General features: G+C 37.1%; 1 protein-coding gene across 1 annotated transcript in view; it reads left to right on the top strand.

Moving 5' to 3' along the window:
- The first annotated feature begins 630 nt into the window (after positions 1-630).
- Positions 631-21,779, top strand: part of TAX1BP1 (Tax1 binding protein 1) — an 89,826-nt gene continuing 68,677 nt past the window's right edge. The window contains exons 1-3 of the mRNA XM_052638454.1: positions 631-749; positions 7,245-7,413; positions 17,613-17,715. Coding sequence (XP_052494414.1) covers positions 7,252-7,413; positions 17,613-17,715 — 265 coding nt within the window. The 5' untranslated portion in view covers positions 631-749; positions 7,245-7,251. The remainder of the gene's footprint in view (positions 750-7,244; positions 7,414-17,612; positions 17,716-21,779) is intronic.

The raw sequence follows: 21,779 nt of genomic DNA, 5'->3' as shown, positions 1-21,779 counted from the left end.
CTAGGTCACTGCTGGAACAAGAGGAAATAGAATCATAGAGCACTAGAACTGAAAATCTCCTAGGAGAAACCGAGATTTCACAGAGAACAAAATTCCTTAGTTAAGTAAGCACCGGACTGGTCTACCACGGGGAGTTGGGAAAGTGCCCAGGAGTGAGGGGCTGCAGCAGCCCCAAGCGCGTGGTCCTCCTTTGCTTCTACGATTGTCTACTTTCCGAGCCACAGAATAACTGGGTTCGCTTAGATTTATAAACATCCAGGCAATGACATGGTACCAGTCCCTATATCTCTGGGCTACCCTTTCCACCTAACTGGTAAGTTACTTTTCAATTAAAATAATAATTAAAACGTCAAAAATGCACTAGCTAAACGGATCCTGTTTGGTTGCCACAGGCATCTGAGAGAAAGCGGAGAAGCGGAAGAAAGCGGAGGAATAGCAGAGCCCAGGAAACAGGCCGTTTCGGGTTTGTTAGGGTCCAGGAGCCTACTGTCCGCAACTAGGGTGGTTAACTGCCGGGTGCGACCAGATTGACATTTCAGCGGTTAGGCCCGACCAACTCCTCGTGACGTCGGCGGCGGAAGGGGCGGGTCCATGGGAGGAAGTGACGTTTCACCGGCTTTTGGCCGTGTGGGGAGGTGTAACCGGTCGGTAGAGGGAGGCTGTGCTGGCGGAAGAGGTTCGGCGGCTGATGGCGGCTGAAGCTCGGAAACCTCTTTAACACTCCCCTCTTCCCGAGAGTTCCTCACTCGGTAAGCGCCTCCCCCATTCCGCCCCAGCGCCTTGCGTGGTGTGGACGTCCCCTGGAGCTCTGTCGGGGCTCGTGATACGCCCCTCAGTTCTGGAGTCTAGGGGCCTGGCTAGTCTAGGGAATGGTCTCCGTGGTGACGATGCTGCCGAATGACGATGCTTTCCTTCCCGAGGACAAACCTTTCCTCCTGGACTGTGATTGTGACGGGAGTGTGGACAACTTTGGTTAGCAAAGGAGTTGGAAAAAGCGACCGGGGGCCGTCCCACACGGCGGGGAGGCCCTGGGATAGGCCTTGGCGACTTAGGGGAGCCGTGTGGGATGTGGGCCCTTTGGTTGGGGACGAGTAGCCAGCGACCCCCGAAAAAGAAAGTGCTTTGGCCGGAGGCTCTGCTCTAGGGTGAGTGCTTCGTGGGTAGCGTCTGGGTTGCTTGGGTAGGTAAGCTTAGGGAAACACCTAGGTCGTGTCGAAGTGGGACACTGATGTTTGCCCGTGCGGAGTGAAACCCGTGTTTTGGTTTGAGTCGCCAGTAGATTAGGAGGCGGGGACTCCGTGCGCCGCGGGCCGTAGGCGGAGTTAGCTGTTTGTGCTCGATCTCCAACGTCACCTGGGTTGTAGAGTTAGTGAACGCTTCTCTTGTCTGCTTATAAATGACTGTCACGCCTTGTGCTCGAAGGGATCTTAAATCTTCCGGGAAGAGTCATGTTTGTCTTTGCTTAGGCAGCTTGTCCTGATTTCGCAACACTCCCTCCCAAAATCCCGGAGGCCCGCAGGTTGTGGACAAGTCCCGACAGGAGCTCGTCATTTTGGGGAATGTTTGCTAAGAGATTAGTATGCATGTATGTGTCCTGATAAACATATTACCTTATTGGTAATCATTTTGTTTGAAAACGCCGTGACATTTGACTTTCTACATATATTTTAGGTTTTACAAAGTAGTTATGAATCGCTTTTGTGTCAGGGACAGGAAAACGTCTAAGTTTTCAACTCTCGCTAGTTGTAGGATAGCTGCATGCAGGAATTACTAATTGTAGTTTTGGAGCCCAATTCCAAAAGCGTTAAAAGAGATTATTAGAGTAACATGTAAATCTAAAAACAAAGTGGACTAATTACCCTTGGAGTGCTATTCAGGTATGGAAAGGTGCCTTCGTTTTGTTCTTATCAAGGATAAACTTGATTTCTTGAAAGAATACTGGATTACGTTTTCTAGCCATTCCATTGTTAAATTGCACATCCTTGTTTATACAATTATGGCTGCAGCTATTTGCGTAGAATAAACTGGTAAATATCCTTTACTTAACAAAATAACAGGTATTTTGGAATTCTAAGTTTCGATCTTTTTTAATGATGTTAAATATTTTTGAAAGGTCTTAACCATGTTCCCTTTTTACTGTTTTGGGGGCATTGCCTCACACATGAAGTTTATTGGATTACATTCTTCTGAAATTTCGATATTACTAAGTAAAATTTTGGCTATATCCACCTATGGGCTTTTAAAGTTTAGTTTGTCTCAAACCCTTACAGGAAGGTAAAGATTCCCTCCCCTCTAATTTAATAAAAAGGCAGTTTTACAGCTTTTTAGAAACCACCATTTAAAACAAAATTAAGTGGTGTGCATGACACCTGGCAGAGTGTAATGAGTAGTGGTACTCCGCTGTAAGAGTTCTGGAGATTGGGAGGACTGTTAAGTGTGTAAACTGACAAATTGGTGGATTTGCTTCTGCCTTCCAGAAAGATCGCTGATAATTCTTTTCTGGTCTGTAAGCCAGCTGATACAGTCTTTGAGGTGAAATGTGAGTAATTGGAAGCAATTAGAATATTAGCTGTAGTTTTTCCCTTCAGATACTCAGCTTCTTCCCGAACTGTTTGGAGATAAGTTTGAAAGTTCATATATAATTAACTGAAAATTAAACAAATTTTTTTACTAAGTATTTCAACTACTGTGTGTAATGTGTTTCTATTGCAAGAGGTCATATGTGAGTTTTTATTACTAGTGTTTGTCTACTTTGGATTTACTAAATTTTATTATGAATATTTTTAAAATACCCCAAAAAAGAAGAGTTTAAGGACTCACTAGTTTGCTAATCTTGGTTTATCTCCCCTGGAGTTTTTTAAGGGAAATCCTGGACATTAGGATATTTCATCTATAATTTATCGTCTTTAACTGGTAAGGACTTTGAAAAAAATCAAATCACTATAATAATAGTATCACCTAGAATAAAATTATCTTATTTCCTTTTGAATTCTAAGTGTTAGAATTAGCAAATTATATAAAATATCCAAATTAGAAAGTTTAATTTTCTGTACATTTAATGCACAGAAGTTCTTAGTATGGTCAACTTCTACTTTATTTGATTAAGGTTTACACATTTTGGGCTAGTTAAGTAAAGTGAGTATCAGAAGTCACTGGAAAGATGCTACCAGAAAAGCCAGATCAGGCTTGGGCTTGAAAAAGTTCCAAGAGGAAGAAGATAACACTGATATTCCCCCGCCCTCAATTTATTTTAGCTACTTACCTGAGGGCCCACTGCATATTGTCTGTTATTCCTTAGATATTGATGAGTCCTCAAAAATAACAAAAATTGGATTTTAGACCAAAGACTTAACAGAGTTAAGTTTACAGCATAACACTTAAAAGGAACCCTAGAGATGTTAGGGAATAAAGCAGAAAATAGGGAAAAGGGCACTGCAGACAGCATGTAAAGGTATTTCAGACTTTGTTTCCCAGCCAGATACGTCTTTTTTCTTTTTTTGAACTGTTCTCATGTATTTTTTATTTTTTTACTTATGTAACATTGGTTTATTACATTAGTTTCATGTGTATAACATATTTCTAATTCTGTATATACTACAGCATGTTAACCACCAAAAATATAGTTTCCATCTGCCAGCATACAGTTGATCCCCTTTGCTCTTTCTGTCCCCCTTACTCTTGTTCTTGGTAAGTCTGGTTTGGTTTATTTATTTTTTGTTTGCCATGTTTCTAGAGGTGTACTTTATAGAGAATGGGAAATGAAATTTGATATGGTAAAGCTACTCCTACTTTTGTGGTAGGCATTGTATTTCCTCTCTCCATCTGAGGCTTGTTTGTTCTTTTTCTCATGCTATCAGTGAAGCTACACTTCCCAAACACTACCACAAGGTGATGCAGTGACTTTGCGCATTACTTCCCCACTGGATGGTGTGTGGGTCTGTGTGTGTGCCTGTGAATCATTGTGATGTATTAACATTCTCAGTGAATTTTAACGATTTTAAAAGATGTACCATCTTTTCACTCCGTTTTTTATCTGTGTGAAGAATGAAACATAAACTGTATGGGAATTAGATATTTTACTGTTTAAAAAGGATTGATTCATGTTGTAGTTACATTCAGATAACATTTATCCTTGTTAACTTTTTTATGAGTAGAAGTTATATTGGAATTAAATTAATTTAAAAAGTAATGAGAATGAAGTGACTTTTGTAAAAATATTTCTGTAGTTATAGTCAGATTGAAATGTTTAAAGAGGTTAGTGTTGGGAGAGAGATTAATGAAGGTTATTAATGGGATAATTGCAAATTATCTTACTCTAAAGATTTATAAGCATCATGAATATATTTAATATCTGATAGAGTTTTGTATTAAAAACTTGAATTTTGGGGAGATAGTTTAGAAATGAAATTTCTTGTTAATGTGTTTATTTAAAATAATGAAAATAGTACATTAAATATACTGGTAAAAATTCAGTCAATTGAGTTAAAAGTTGAACTTCTATTAAGTCCTCTTTTCACACATAACTCATGAGTAAAGACTGTAGTGTGTGCTTTTTAGTCCCTTTTGATACATTTGTAAGCATATACATACACAAACACATATGTGTATTGTTTTAGTTGCTAAGTTGAGTCTGACTCTTGCAGTCCCATGGACTATTAAAGACCAGGCTCCTTTGTCCGTGGAATTTTCCAGGCAAGAATACTGGAGTGGGTTGCCATTTCCTTCTCCAGGGGATCTTCCTGACCCAGAGATCGAACCCGTGTCTCCTGCTTTGGCAGGTGGATTCTTTACCACTGAGCCACCTGGGATGCCCACATATATGTATATACCTTTATGTTATTTTATATCTTAAAACTTTTCAGTGAAGTAGAAGTCTAAGTATTGATTTTTAAACGCTCTTGTAATTGAGGTTAAACAAAAGTTTAACCTCCACTACCTTGTTGTATAACATATACTGCTTTGTTGATTTAGTTTACTTTAGGAACATATTTAAGTTTTATGAAAAAAGTTTCATTCTTAAATTACTTTTAATGTACAACATGGGAAACTCACCCTAAGCTAACTTTGTTTTCTTCATAGAAAAACATTACCAATTCACTTGTCTCAGTTTTGGTAGTTGTATCTAAAAGAGTTTGGTTCAGTTAATTTAGCTGTAGTCTTTCTCATGGATTTTTTATAACAAGTAGTGAACATTTTTTCAAAACTGGAATCAAAGGTTTTTTTTTTTTTTTTTAAGGAAGCCACTAAACTTGAAAGGAGATTATTATTAGTGGTTTCATTAACATCATGACATCCCTTTGGGCCCAGATTTGCTCAGACTATTCAAAGAAACAAAGTAATGAACACTTATTTTAGGAAGTTTCTAGTGTTGTGCTACCTTTTCATTTTCCTGAAGACTTTAGGTTGTCAGCTGGAGACTATTGACTGTTAAGTCTTTCTGTGAAGTAGAGTTGTTGGTAATAAAGCCTTTTTGTTAGTGCAGAGATACAGGAAATTTACTACTGAATGTGTTCTCTTTACCTTAGAATCCTGGCAAACCTCAGGTGGGAGAGGCTGGTAGACATCCAGCCTGGTATTCTGCCACAGTGGCTTTCAGGTTCACGAATGACAGTCTCTTTGTGGGATGACCAGTATATTGTATATCCTAAAAGTACAAAGCAGTATCTTGACCATAAGAGAAGTAGAGAAGAGACAAAAGGAAAATTGGGCGTTTTCTGAAGTGTTATTTCAGAATTTTAAAGATTAGCTTTAGTATTTCAGATCAACAAAAGAAACATGGAAAAGCATATTATCTTAGATCTTCCTAGAAATAAAGACTTCTTAGTAATTGTTAAAATGTGAGTAGTGTTGAGAATTTGCTGTTAGTCTACTGGTAAGGACCCTAATGCTTTCACTGCCTTGGCCAGGTTTAGTCCCTGGTCTGGGAACTAAGATCCTGCAAGCCTCGCAGTGTGGCCCCCCCCCCCCCCCCCCAAAATGTGATTAGTGTTACTTTTGTAGAAACTTCATGGATTGGTGAAGTAAATTAGAATAATTTGGTTAGCAAATGCCTTAACCCGGTTTTTCCCATTATTACAGAGATTCTTGTTTTGATGACTCAGAAGCAAGTGCCATTGTGTCAGTGCTATTGTTTCCTATGTGGTACTGTAGAAACAGTGACTGAAGTGAGTCTTTGACACACTGTAGAGATAGATTTTTTGAGTGAATTGTATCATTTTTTCAAAAGTAGAGCAAATAATACGGAAAACATTTAGGTTTTGAAGATTTTTATAGGCCACTGTCACCATTCATCTGCTAGCAAGTGCTGTTAGTGAGCACTCACTGAATCTATCATAGATTCTCAACAGTATGTTTTTCATTGACACTATATATTTAAAAATACATGTGTTTTTAATCAGTAACTATATGGAAAGGATACAATAATGCTGGAATCAAGATAGAATGAAAGGGTATAATTGGTATAGGTAGAGATGAACAAATAGGCTGAACTATTCCAAGTAGACCAACTGAGATTTTACATAATCTGAGAGATTTGAACAAGTGTTTACCAGAAGCCCAAGAAGATAGCCCAGGTCTGGGAATCTGTGAGAGGTGCTAATGGAGACTTAAATTGATGGTTTGAGTGATAGTCTAAATAGTATTTCTCTGTGCTGGCTGAATATAGGATTAAGATTACTTTGGGAGGCTTAAAAAAGAATGTGTATACACACACTTGCATGCAGTGCCCAGGTCCCAAAAAGTCATTGTCTTTTTCTAAGACTCCCTAATGATTCTAATATGTAGCCGGGGTTCAGAAAAGCTGGGGATCATGAATGTGGATCAGGAATGCATGACAGAGAAGTTGACTAGGCTCTAGGTTATAGGAGCCTAGAACCTAGTGTGGAGGGAAGCAATAGGTCGGATTAGGGAGGAAAGTGATGCAGGTTCAGGCGTTCAACATAGAAACACTGCTTTTGGTTTGCAAGAGAAGCAGAGGGCTGGGCTTTGCAGGAGAGGTGAAAGTTTGGTTTTTAAGTTTTTTTTAACTCGTTGAACTTTCTGAACCATTTTGTAAATTAATTACTTCCCAGTTTGTGTTTTTATGTTTAATCATATCTAAAGGAGTTCCAGTATTTAAGAAGTATGTCTTTTCAATAATTCTCTGAGAATATCCATGTAATTTACTTTGAAAGCTATATATTTTCTCAAGGTATGAGTTTTTTCTTACTTGGTATCATTAAATATGCATAATTTACTTGTTTCAGATTCACAATGACATCCTTTCAAGAAGTTCCATTGCAGACTTCCAACTTTGCCCATGTCATCTTTCAAAATGTGGCCAAGAGTTATCTTCCTAATGCACATTTAGAATGTCATTATACTTTAACTCCATATATCCATCCACATCCAAAAGATTGGGTTGGTATATTCAAGGTAAGAGAACTTTCTGCATATTTCTTCCATATAGGCACTCTTTATTTTCTTCTTAAGAGGTTCACAATTAGTTTATACTTGTCTTAGCTCTATGTTAAGGATTATTTTTATAAACTTCAAATGTAAAAAATTATGCAACTTGAAATATTTAATAGTGCAGGGTAGTGTACAACAAATGTTAGAAACTTCAGTTCACCAGACTTTCCTCTCTGTGATCAAAAGGTTTGACTTAAAATTCTTTTCAAATTTTTTTCCTCCTATTTTCTCCATTCCTTACCTTAAAAAAAGTGATCTTTTCCTTTGGGTTGGTATATCATTTATGGTCTTGTAATTTGTAATTAATTTTGTACAGCTCTGCAGCTATGTTACTGTCTTTTCTGTTGTCCCACTTGGTTAAAGTATTCCTCATATTGTCCCATGCTTTAATAAGAGTATTCTGTTTTACATGACTAGTAATTTCATTGATGGCAAGAGTCCCAGTTCTAATATTTTGCCATTATGTGTTACATTTAGTTGAAAATTACACTGAGATGATCATTACAGTGGTGGAAGTTTTTTGGCAATTTCAAGTCTTCAGAATGTAATGGAGAACCAGAAAATAAGAATGTCCATTTAGCAAAGTAATGCTGTAGATGTACAGGTAGTAAAACTTACTTTTCTCTTGGGTTATTCTAGATTCTCCCTCAGAAGCAATTTTTATTTTAGATATGACTTGTTAAAACCAAGACCATTAGGTATTGGAATTTTGATTGTGTGGTCTGTATAAGTTAAATAGTGAAGTAGAAAAATAAAAGTAACTGCTAGTATTAGGTACGTTGAGAGTATGAAGTAGTGAAAGTCTGGCCTAATAGAGTGAGGAGGGCAGAAAAACTGTATGGGACAAAACAAAGTTCTGGCATTTAATCAAATTTCAGTATCTTTTTGAATCTCTCATCCTTTGGCATTGCTGGATTGGTGAGTTATTTACTCTCTTTTCTTTAGGCTCGTCAAAATCCATTATGAAGATACATTCATTGTAAGCTTGTTATGAAATCAGAATCATTTTTAATTTTACATAAGAGATGAATAACAAGTTAAAGACACTAAGAATTGGTATTTTCTTGAAGAGTGAGACAGAGAGGAAGAACAGAGCAGGGAAATGAGATTGAGGGAAGAAATGGGCATTCCTGGCAGGAAAATGGCGTAAGCAAAGGCACAGGGGTGAGAATGAGAATGAGTTAGTGAAGTGGAGGGAGATGAAGTGTCAGTCTTTCCACGGAAAACCTTCAGTGTTAAGCTAAGTAGTTTGCAAACTTTTCATTATGTGCAGTGAGAAGTCTGCATATGTCGGCTGATGTGTGATAAATTTTATTTCAAGAAGATAAATCTTTACTTTTTTTTTTTTCCAGACTACTTATTTTTGTCTTCTGGTCCCCCCTCCCATTTTTTGTTAATAACCTATTGTTTACGCCAAAAGTTTATGACTGTCTCATCAGATCCAGCCAAACACAATTGTGTCAGTTTTACTGCCTATTTCCACATTTTTAATATCACTGCTGTAGTTCATGCCCTCCTTATCTCCTTCTAAGACGATTGCAGTAGGTTTCCTGTTTTCCCTGCTTTCATTCTTAATGCCACTCCTCCATTTTATCTGTTCTTCAAAATGCTCTATATATAATAGAAAATGAAAATCTGAACATATCTTCCTCTTGTTTAAGTGGCTCTTCATCCTCTGTGGGATAATGCCAAGACCAAATAACTTAGGGTGCCAAATAGGGCTCCTTTATAAGACCTGATTTATAGCTTCCTTTTTTACATTGCCTGCTTATTTTTGGCTTTCATAATGCTAATGTATTATCTCTTGTGCACTCCAAGGACTGTTAACTCTTCTTTAAGCAGTAGTACTTACATAAATAAATAATAAATAAATTTGAGTAGAATATCCTTTCCATCTTGCCTGGATGATACTTAAAACTCAGTGGGAAGTTGAAGCATGTAGTAAAAACTTCAAACTGTACAGGAAAACTCAGGGGAAAAAAAAATCGTGTTTTAATACTATTACCTAGCAATAAGCTGGAGAAGGCAATGGCACCCCACTCCAATACTCTTGCCTGGAAAATCCCATGGCTGGAGGAGCCTGGTGGGCTACAGTCCATGGGGTCGGTAAGAGTCAGACACGACTGAGCGACTTCACGAATTCACTTTCACTTTTCACTTTCATGCATTGGAGAAGGAAATGGCAACCCACTCCAGTGTTCTTGCCTGGAGAATCCAGGGACAGGGGAGCCTCGTGGACTGCCGTCTGTGGGGTCGCACAGAATTGGACACGACTGAAGCGACTTAGCAGCAGCAGCAATAAGTGTTGTTAACATATTGGTATATATCTGTAAATAATAATTTGTATATAAAAAGTATACACATATGCTGTTGATGCATTGTGAAATTCGTGGAAATGTTTCTAAATATTTACCATTAAATAGTCCTTAATATAGACTTTATTTTTTTAAATTTTGTGTCCATTTATTTCATAGGATAAGTTCTTGGAAAAGGAATTACGATGTTTGTGGCACTGAATGTTTTTAAATACTTGATATGTACTGCATATTGCTGTCTAGAATGATTTTGATGGATATATTGACAAGGCAGGCAGGGAGAGAGTGCCTAGATAGTAACTATAAGGGAAGGAATGTGTGCTTCAGAAAATGTTAAAGAATTTAATTTTCCTGGGACAGGTACCAGTTTTAGAAAATGAATAGGAAAAGTTTGTTTGGATCATGTTGTCGATTGTTTTAATATTTAGCTGAAGAATAACTTTTAAGCAGAGAGTAATAAGAGTTTAGAAGTGAACTTTAATCTTACAGTGCTGAATAAAATAAATTGGAATTAGAATGGAGGCACAGAGAATGTTTAGACCATCTTAATTTCTAGTTGAAATAATGCAGGCCTTTGAGAAGGGGATCAATTGTGGGTAATAATCCATAGGAAGCATCTGTAAGGTTTGTCAGCAATTAACTGAATGTGTTGGCACTGAAACTCATTCATTAAATATCCTGTGAGGAGGAACAAGGTCATGTGCTGAGTAGGGATGAGGAGTGGGGATCTTGAGTATGGAGAAGATTTGGTCTTGTTACTGTGGAAGAATGGGGAATTGGAGTAGGTTAACCAGGAGATTGTTGAGCAGCTGTGAGTTTGTCTAGAGATTGAGCACCTAGAATTGAGTGAATTCCAAAAGTGGGTATTATTCACACTGCGAATTTAAAAAAGAAGTCAAGAGGGCAAAGGATACTAGCATGGTTTTAGGTGCATTACTGAAATGGTTAACTGACCATGAAGTCCAGGTTGGGTAGGGGAATGAGTGAAGCCAGACTAGGGATGTAGACTGGGTTGGAGATTTTCATTTTTTCCTTTCAGTTTTTCTCCCTCTTCTCTAGTGTTGGTTAAATTACAACTAAAACATGTAGCATGTTTGTTTATTCTTTATACTTTGCAAAGATCTTTCATGAGAGCATTATACTCACTATTTTGCAGGTGAGGGAACTGAAGTCCAGAAAGAAGTGTCTTGGTCACTCCAAATTAAACTTTAGAGCTAACGTTTGAACCACATGTAAACCACGTGTAAAACTTCAAGAATTGTTCTCGGCGGTTTGGTTAAGTGAGAGATCTAGTTTTTCAAAGTTAACAACAGGATTCCTAAAAAGTTCTGTGTGCATTTTATGAGTGATTGGATTGAAGTTAACAAAAAAAATACAGGAAAAGATTGAGAACTATACATGATGTCATATCTATCATCAAACCCAACATTAATTGCAATAAAATATTTAATATGTCCCATGATATTTGTTTTATTATCATCAATTTGATTTGGTCTTGCTTGTATAAGTATTTTTAAGAATTTATTTATATTTAGGCTATACTCGGTACAAATTAAATTAACTTGTAATTAAAATAATTTAAACTAAAGGTCCATGAGACTTTTTTTTTTAACTGTAAAGGAGTTATAACAATTCTCATGTTTCAGAGATACTATTCTAGTTGTGGAAATTGGGAGTTTAAAGTGATTATGTCATGTTGTCCAGAGTCACATAGGCAAAACCAGCCTTCCCAGTAAGATACTATTCTCACTGAAACCTTACTGACACCAGATTAAAAAACTTTAATTTCCTGGTATGAAAAGTGAAACTAGCAGTGATTTTGTGCTTGAATATCTTGTTTCAAGTTTTTTTTCCCTCTTCTGTGTTTCTCTTTGCCTTTTCATATGTCTTCATTCTGCTTCTTCTGTCTTCCTGCCCTGTCTCCATTCCAGTCCTTTCTTATTTTTTGTTTTTTAAAAAAAATTCTCCTGTTGTAAAAATTATCATAACTTTAGAAAACTTGGAAAAAACAGGGGATGCAAAAGATAAAAATTTAAGATGGCCAGTATAGTCGCATCACCCAACTATGTGCGTGTGCTCTAAGTTGCATTAGTCTGTGTTTGCCACTGTAGCCCACCAGGCTTCTCTGCCCATGGGATTCTCCAGGCAAGAATACTGGAGTCTGTTGTGCCCTCCAGGGGGTCTTCCCAACCCAGGGATCAGACCCTAATCTCCCTACCTGTTAAGAGTGGTTACCATTATTAATGTTTTAGAAGTGTTTCCTTTCAGTCCCTTGTTTTTTCTTTTAACTCAAGGAAGAATACTTTCAGTATTTTTGAACGCGTATATTTTGAAAATAGTTGTAGTAGTAGTATATGGGTTCGCTAAGAGTTGGACATGACTGAGCGACTTCACTTTCACTTTTCACTTTCATGCATTGGAGAAGGAAATGGCAACCCACTCCAGTGTTCTTGCCTGGAGAATCCCAGGGACGGGGGAGCCTGGTGGGCTGCCGTCTATGGGGTCGCACAGAGTCGGACACGACTGAAGCGATTTAGCAGCAGCAGCATCATATGGCGTTTTTTATGTCCTGAATTTTTCACTTATGATTGTAGCCACTTTCTCAATAAGTAGCTCTATAACATATTATCTCATGGAGGGACATTTATGTTGTTTATGATATGATATTTCTTAGACTGAGCATTGCATCAACCTTTGTGTATCTAGGCATTTTTGCAATTCTTTCCTTTTAAAAAAGAAGGACCTTTGCTCTTGTAATGATTTTTGAAAATTACAGTATATACAAAAGAAAGAAAATTAATACCCTTACAAAGTGTACCCTCACCTTCCTCAGAAATACCTGTTGCTGTTTGGTGTATGTTTTTCTAGAATTTAAAAATTCATGGGCTCATTTTTTAACTGTTTTTTAGGTTTTGTATTCATCTGTACATAATCAGCAAACATATTTCAGTGCCTTACCTGCTTCATGTGCTGTGTTTGTCTCCATTTATATCTCCCCCCAAACCAGTCCCCACTCTCTCTCGTCTTTGCAAGTGCTCTCTGTGTGCTCTCATTCCTAATGTTTCTTTCTTTTGAGGTTTCTCCAGAATTTACTAATACCTGTATTTTTACTTGATAAACTTGTCCTTCTGATCTTCTTTACATTTGCTTTCAGAATTTACTAATGATTAATACCAACATGTTTTTCTAAAATGTTAATCCTATTTAAAGGAAACACACTTGTCATTTTTTTCTTCCGTGTTATTCTTGTTTAATTTCCTTTTTTGCTCTTACTTTGCCAGTTGCATTAGTAACAGAAGAATGATGTCCAGTGCTATTGTTAATTCCCCAAACTGGACTAAATAGTGAAATATCTGTTGTTCTGTTTCTTTCCTAAGCATAGATAGGCCCTCTTAACTGGATACAAGTGGATAAAAACAATATGTTTTGACAGTTGTAGGTAACTTTGACTGCCACATTGTTCTAAGTATCATCATAATTCTCTCTGCCATTTATCAATGTTTTAAAATTTGCTGTTATCAACTCTAAGTGTAATAATTTTCTTTATGCTTGCTGCTAAGGGACTAAAAGGCAAATTCCCTTGAATTTCAAGGGATTGGACTCTGCACTCCAGAAATCTGATCAAGTTTACAAGATAACCAAAAAAATAAAAGAGAAATAGTGTGTGTCTTGGACACTGTGGTGTGATTTTTCTAATTTGTTTACTGTTCTTAAACCATGAATGCATGCAGAATTTCTAGATGTCCAAATTCTGTTTCTTCCACTGTTTGTCCTTCTATTGTGTGTGGAAGTTTAGATGTTAGACATAACTATCCTAAAGGGATCTGTACTCTGTCTTTCCAGATTGAGAGACTTTTACATTATTTTTTAAAAGTGTTTGCTTGACATGCACCTCATGTTAACTGTTGTTCAGTTTTTTCCTTCCTCAAAAGGAATTTAAAGTATAGTCCTATATTGCTTATTTTTATATTCAGATTGGGTTGCATCTTGCCCCAATTTCTTGGTTGGCTTAGTGTGGGATACCTGTGATGTTTTAGAGCATGGTCTGCCACTCCCTTGAGTTGCCCAGATTTATGCAATAAAGGAAAGCAAAGTAGAAGTTAGCACTGTAGTCACACAATAAGAAACAGCCTGAATTACTGTGATTCAGTTATAACACAGCAAGGACCAAACCACTTAACATATCTCTTAAACATTTTTCTTATGTGATAAAAGATCTCACTTCCCCCATTAATGTTTTTCTTATCATGAAAGACAGCTAGAAACAGCATTTTCCACCTTTACCTTACTGTTTCTTTTGTCAACTACATTTTATTTAGGAATAGTATAGTCAGTGACTCTGTTGGAAGGAAGGAGGTAGAATTTCAGAAAGTATGAGAGTATATCCTGCTAGGAGAAGAGTGAGTAGAGTCCTAGTGGTAAAGAGCTTGAACTTTAGGTTTAGAGTCTGACTTTGCCGTTTACTAGTTTTTTTCCCCCCTGTAAGTTCATTTGCTGCTTTAAAGTATTAACTGTTCAGCAGTTAACAGGATTTTTTTTTTAATCTGAAATATATTTACATCTCAAGTACAAAAGAGAACTTTAAAATTATTTTTGGTTGATCTCTAAAACCCAACCACTTACAAGCCTTTTTTTTTTTTTTTAATCCAACCCATTATTTCTACTCAAAATGTGCATCCTGTGCGCTTACTAAACATTTACTTGCACTTGCATTTTCTGTGTCAGGTCTACTTTGATGCAGAGCTTCTTAAAAAAGCACTAATTGAATCTGTCCAGTGAAGTCTCATGTTTTTTGGAAAACCAATGTTGCTACACAGTTTCCAGATTGGCTGCCAAAGCTGAACGTGGGTGTGGGCAGCTCTTCGAAAAGTTCAAATCCTTCACCGAAGTCATCCAGCAACTCTTCCTTGGTCCAATTATATGAGGTTATTAGAAAAAAGCCTTTCACTATCAACACTCTGGAGAGAGATTTCAAATATTGCTTCCTCTTCTCAATTGCATTGTCAGGATTAAGGCTCATGGCATGAAACGTCCCTCCCTTTGTCAACACAGATAATGAAACCCACACAACTTTGTGGAAGGGTTCAAAAAGTCTTCTGCCTTCAAAGTAATGTTAGATAAACCTTCTTTCTCTGTAATACTTCCAGAAAGCTGTATTGCAGAAGGAGAGTAATCAATTCCAGTAACATAAGAGAAATCAAATTTTGCAAGTTCAACCAGGAAAACACCAGTTCCCAATATCAAGCACTGAAGCATCCAGTGGCATCTTGTGTTTCTGCATCCACCTTATTAGTCGAGTCCTACTCTCCAAACCAGATTTCTGCTGTATCTCCGTATTCTTGGAAAGTTTGCAGTTCTCTCTTATAGACAGCATCCCAATGCTCTCAGGTTCCCAGAGCAGATGGGACAAAGCCATCCCCTCTAGGACTGGCCCCTGGGGATCGCACCACGGCTCCAGCGCTGCCGTCATCGTCCATGCCCTCTACTAGTTTCTTAATTTGTAAGATAAGGGTAGTAGTTTTTCAAAAACAATGTGTATTTATTACTGCTGTTCCCTGTGCCACTTGAATCAGGTGTATATAATTGTGATATTAGCAGTTCTGTGTGTCCGCCATCACAAATATATGGCTCACTAAGCATGTTTTCTAACCACCTGGTCCAGGTAGAGCCTCTTCAGTTAGGGAGATGTTTTTCAAAAAACATGTAGCTCTAGAATAGTATTTCTTCCCAGACTAGCATATGGACCGGCATGGGGACAAAGAATGCAAGGTATAACTTGTACCAGGTTTATCTTTTGGGGAATACTTCAGATGGGTTCTTTTTCAGGAGATGTTAGAAGCATTGGGAGATAGGAAATGAGGGACAGAATATCTTAGAGTTAAACTCACTGTCCTAATAGGTTATGTGTCCTTGGGTATTAATGAATAGTAACATTTCATGGACACTCACATTCCAGCATTGTACCAAGTGTCTTTACAGGGCTTACCTCATTTAATACACATACAAGCCTTTGAGATTGTTAGTTATCTTCATTTTATTTATTTGTTTTATGGCTGTGCTGGGTCTTGGTTGCTGCACAGGTTTTTCCCTAGTTGTGGAGAGCAGGGGCTACTCTGTAGTTGCGGTGCATGGGCTTCTCATTGTTGTGACTGCTCTTGTGGAGCACATGCTCTACGATGTCTAGGCTTCAGTAGCTGTGGCTCCCTGCCTCTAGAGCACAGGCTCAACAGTTGTGGTGCACGGGCTTAGTTGCTCCAAGGCAGGTGGGATCTTCCCTGAACCTGTGTCTCATGCACTGGCAGGTATATTCTTTACCATTGAACCACCAAGGAAGCCCTATTATCTCCATTTTAAAGAGGAAGCAACAAAAATAACTTGTCTGAAATCTTAAAACTAGTAAGTGATCTTTTTCAGCAGTCCGACCTTACTTTCTGTGCTGTTAATTACTACAGCATACAGTGCTTGCAAAAACTACCTTTTATGGAGTGCCCATCGTGGGTCAGGCACTCTGCCAAGTGCTGCTTTTATGTTTATTATCTAATTTAATCCTTCTGACAATTCTGAGAGAAAAAAACTGAGCCTTAGGTCAGGGAAATCACTTACATGATGGTTTCCTTAAGCTTCTTTCAAATGTTTTTGACCATGACACAGAAAGAAATAAAAATTCTGTGATTTGACCCAGCAGAGTCTCATGCAAATACATACTGAAACAAATTTTCATCAAGCAGTACTTGGCTTTCATGCACTCTGATGCTTTCTAATTCTTTCTAATTAAAAAATAAATGTGGGTATGAATTACTAAATTGAATCACCACTTAGTCTACTGGATTGTGACCTATAGTTTGAAAACACTCCTTTAGAGACTAAAGATAGTAATACAAGATTCTTCCATCTTCAGTAGTCTGGAATATCTAATCCTAGGTCAATCAGAATTGTAGAACATATGTGTAATCAAACCCTGTGGATGATGCATAATTTCTTGTGTGTGCACAGTCACGTCGGACTCTTTGTGACCCTTTGAACTGTAGCCCACCAGGCTGTGCTGTCCATGGGATTTTTTCAGGCAATACTGGAGTCGGTTGCCATTTCCTTCTCCGAGGGGATCTTCTTGACCCAGGGATTGAACCTGAGTCTCTTGTGTATCTTGCATTGAAGGTGGATTCCTTACCCACTGAGCCATCATGGAAGCCATGATATACTGGCAAATGTATATCTATTTTCTATTTAAAACATATCTAATATTATTATGACAGTTCATGTGGAAAATAACTGAGATATATAATGTATAGGTTCATGTTGTTAGTTGGAAATATTTTAGAGATTGATGGGATACAGGTGGTTATTTTGTGTGTGTGAACACCTTAGGAATAAAAGTAAAAATAAGTTTTTACAAAATTTACCATGCCTGTAGGCAAGACTTACTAAAGATGGGAGACTAGTGAAATTTAATTAGTGGATTTAAGGAGGAAGGAGAAATCTAATTTTAAAAAAGCACTTAAATTTGAGGCATAAAATAACTTTTAAAAACTTACGTTTTGTGAAATCAAATTTTAAATGAAACATAAGTTTTTATATTTTATCATGTGTGCTAAGATTTTCCATGGGAAATTGGATATCAAATTGCATTTTAATACATAGAAGTTCTACTGTTACAGATATTTATAGCAGTAGGTTATAGCTTAATAAAGAACTATAATAAAAATTTGATGTGCTTGTTAAAATGCCCATGATTTGTAAACATATTAATGCATGCTTTAATTTCAGGATGCAGTAAACAATATGCTGTAAGATATCACTCATATTAAGCCACTTACTTTATAATATCTACTTTTTGTTGTTCTCCTTTAGGTTGGATGGAGTACTGCTCGTGATTATTACACGTTTTTATGGTCCCCTATGCCTGAACATTATGTAGAAGGATCAGCAGTCAATTGTGTGTTAGCATTTCAAGGTAAGAACTGAAAACAGAACTCAGTGAAATTAGATGTTTTATTGCCATTAAAAATGTTGTACCCTGTTGTAATTATCTGCTTAGGTGTGTCCAGTAACTAAAGTTAAATTAGTGTCTGTCTTTATCAAAAGTCATAGAATGTAAATATCTGGTGACGGTCTCATGATACCTTATGTAGATAATTAAACATTGTTTTCCTTATTTCTTCATTGAAGTCTTGATCACTTTTTTTTCAAATGAGAAAATAATGCTGTTACTGATACTAGATAGTAAGATTAAAGGTGAGAAAAATATTGTGTATGAAAACCACAAAGATGATTCATGGGATTTATAGAATAGAAATTCTGTAGGGAAAGTTGCCTATAAAAATGGATGTGGATAATACAAAATTTATTTTGTCTTAGCTTGGTGTTATATACAGAGTTTAAAAAATCCTTTTGAGGAAGATAGACCTAGTATTGTCCCTCCCCACACATTCTACCTTCACAAAGGTGATAGCTAGAGCTCCAGCATCCCTCCTGTGGCCATGAGGTAGAAGGCCAAGACAAGCACGTACGTTTGTCTTAACATGCCTGAGTTCCCAAATCAAGGTCAGCTGGTAACTGCCTTCAGATTTCTTGTTATGTAAAAAACAAAACAAAATACCTTTGTTGCTTTATTTTTTAAAAACAAAGCACAACAATTTTATTTAGAAATCTGTAACAATTTGCTGCAGAGTGATTTTTGCATTAAAATTGAACTCACTTCAGATCGTATTAAAGCTCTTTCTTAGTCTTTATATTGTGGACTGTTTTTGGTCTGGGGAAGCTAATGGACTGTTTCAGTGTAATATTTTAATACACATAAAGTCACCTATATGGGTGTAACAGCTTATTTATTCGTTCATCTATTAATATCTTGGTTGCTTCCAAGTTTTGGCAGTTGTGAATAAACCTGGTAGAAACAGCCATATACAGGTTTTTGTGTGGATGTGTAAGTTTTCAGCTTATTTGGATAAATACCAGAGTATGATTGCTGTTATGGTGAGAATATATTTTGAAATATATTCTTCCCATGTAGCACTAGTGGTAAAGAACCTGCCTGCCAATGCAGGGGATGTAAAGAGACGTGTGTTCTATTCTGCATTGGCAGGCGGGTTCTTTACCACTAGTGCTACATGGGAAGAGAAGCTTCTCTTTCTGAATTTCCCCCAGAGGAGGACATGGCAACCCACTTCAGTATTCTTGCCTGGAGAATCCCATGGACAGAGGAGCCTGATTGGTTGGCTATAGTCCATAGGGTTGCAAAGAGTTGGACATGACTGAAGTGACTTGGCATGCATTGGTAAGAAACCATCAAACTTTTTCCAAAGTGGCAATATTTGCATTCCCACCAGCAATGAGAGAGAGTTGGTATGGATTACGTCTTTGCTAGCATTAGGTGGTGGTAGTGTTTTGGCTTTTGGTGGTTTATGTTTTTAAAAAAACTTAACAAGGTTTATCAGTTGGCAGTGTGATCATATATAGCTTGCATATATATTAATAGAAAAAGTTTCCTTATATACTGTGACAGGAAACACATATTCAGAGGATACAATTTTTGCTTGTAATAAAGACAAAGATTTAGGTCCTCATAGATGTTTTATAGATTAAGAAATTTACAAATTATATATGTAGTTTATCTTTTAATTCATGGCCTTTTTTAGATGATCAAATTCAAATGTGTATATTGGAACTGATTTTGTTATAAGATATTTGTTATTCAAAGTTGTGGCCTTATTTCCGGTAATTGTTCATGTGGTTAGTTTTCTTAGAATAAAAAGCTTAACAGAATTTGTTATAGTGACTAATGAATTTGCTCATTTATGACAGCAAAAAGTTTTTTTTTTTTTTAATTTTTATTTTTACTTTATTTTACTTTACAATACTGTATTGGTTTTGCCATACATTGACATGAATCCACCACGGGTATACATGCGTTCCCAAACGTGAACCCTCCTCCCACCTCCCTGCCCATAACATCTCTCTGGGTCATCCCCATGCACCAGCCCCAAGCATGCTGTATCCTGCATCGGACATAGACTGGCGATTCGATTCTTACATGATAGTAGACATGTTTAAATGCCATTCTCCCAAATCATCCCACCCTCTCCCTCTGAGTCCAAAAGTCCGATATACACATCTGTGCCTTTTTATGACAGCAAAAAGTTTAAAAGCACTTTAAAAAAAAAGTACATCCAGTTTATTTCTATTTATACTGTAAAAGGATTTTCTTGGGAGCTAATTTACATGTTTTTGAAAATTCATCATAATTTTTACTTTAAAATTCAGAAAGAGAAGCTTCTGCTTGCCTAGGAGTTGTTATATAGTGAACTCAAGATAGAATCATGAAAAACATGGTTATATTAGAGGTAGAAGGAATTTTAAGCATAATCCAAATAATTTTGCTCATTTTGTGGAGTAGTGATGAGAATCCTGAAATGCAAAACTCAGAATAACTAATAAAATATGCATAGGTATAATTGTTTTCCTAAATGAACCCTTATTTATTTACTATAATTTGATTGCTAATGTTACAGGCTATAAAATTTGACTTGGAATTTGGTTTTTACTTTTTCCTGTTTTCAGTGTTATTGATCTGATGAGATCTATTTCTAGGTAGCTTTGAATCTCAACTCTGAATAACTATATTTTGTGTCTTAAGTGGTATTGAACCATTTTTAGATTTTTTCTGTACGGGTCTTCATTGTTTTGCATGGGCTCTCTCTAGTTAGGTGAGCAGGGAGGGGCTATTCTTTGTTGCGGGGTGCAGGCTTCCCATTGTGGTGGCTTCCCTTGTTGTGGGAGCACAGACACTCTAAGAGAGTGGGCTTCAGTAGTTGCAGCACGTGGTTCAGTAGTTGTGGCTTGAGGGCTCTAGAGCGCGGGTTCAGTAATTGTGGCACATGGGCTTAGTTGCTCTGTGGTATGTGGAATCTTCCCAGACTAGGGACTGAACCTATGTCCACTGCACCACCAGAGAAATCCTGAGCCATGTTTTCTAGTGAGTTATTTTTGTGATATTAAAAAAAGCAGACCTTGGGTATCTAGTCTGTAGAATTTCTAATGCCATGATACCAGAGCTGCTTGCTGCTGCAAGTCGCTTCAGTCATGTCCAGCTCTGCGCGACCCCATGGACGGCAGCTCCTCTGTCCCTGGGATTCTCCAGGCAAGAATACCGGAGTGGGTTGCCATTTCCTTCTCCAGTGCATGCATGCATGCTAAGTTGCTTTAGTCATGTCCGAACCAGAGCTGCTTAGTCAAACTGTTACTTTTGTTTTCTGTTTAAACTTTTAAAGTAAATGTAGTGGCCATTTGCAAAGTTACTCAGCCACGGATTAATAAATTTAGTAGAAGTTATTAAGAGGATGGAGTTTTTAAAACTTCAGAAATTTATTGCTAGATAAATTTATTGTGGCTTGCAGGATGGTTAGTTCCCCAACCAGAGGTGGAACCTGTGCCCACTGCACTGGAAGTGCACAGTCCTAACCACTGGATCCGTAGGGAATTCTCTGTTATTTTAAAAAATAACTTTGTATTTTGAAATAAGTTTAGATGTACAGTTGCAAAAATAGTATACAGAATTTTCATCTGCCTTTCAGCCAGCTTCCCTTAGTGTTGACATGTTGTATAACCGTTTATTTAAAAAAAAAAACAAATTTAAAATTGGTACAACACTATTGACTACAGTAGTACAGACTTTATTCAGATTTCACTAGTGTTTCCAGTAGTTTTCCTTTTTTCTGTTCCTGGATCTAGTCCATAATCCCACATTGTATTTAGTTGTCATATCATCTTCTCTAGTTTGTGATGGTTCCTCATTCTGTCCTTGTTTTTCATGACCTTTCATTTTTGAAGAGTAGTTTTCAGTTTTGTTTTGGTAGAATGTTCCTCATTTTGAGTTTTTCTGATCATTTCTTGTGATTAGATTGAGGCTATACATTTTCAGGAAGATTACCATGAAAGTGATGTATTCTTTTCATTGCATTGTAGTAGAGATTACTTGATGTCTGAATGTCTAATTTCTAGTAATGTTAGTTTTGATCA

Source organism: Budorcas taxicolor, chromosome 4, assembly GCF_023091745.1.
Source record: "Budorcas taxicolor isolate Tak-1 chromosome 4, Takin1.1, whole genome shotgun sequence".
Lineage (NCBI taxonomy): Eukaryota > Metazoa > Chordata > Mammalia > Artiodactyla > Bovidae > Budorcas > Budorcas taxicolor.
Note: the sequence above shows the minus strand (reverse complement) of the source record. Positions and strands in the feature narration are given on the sequence as shown.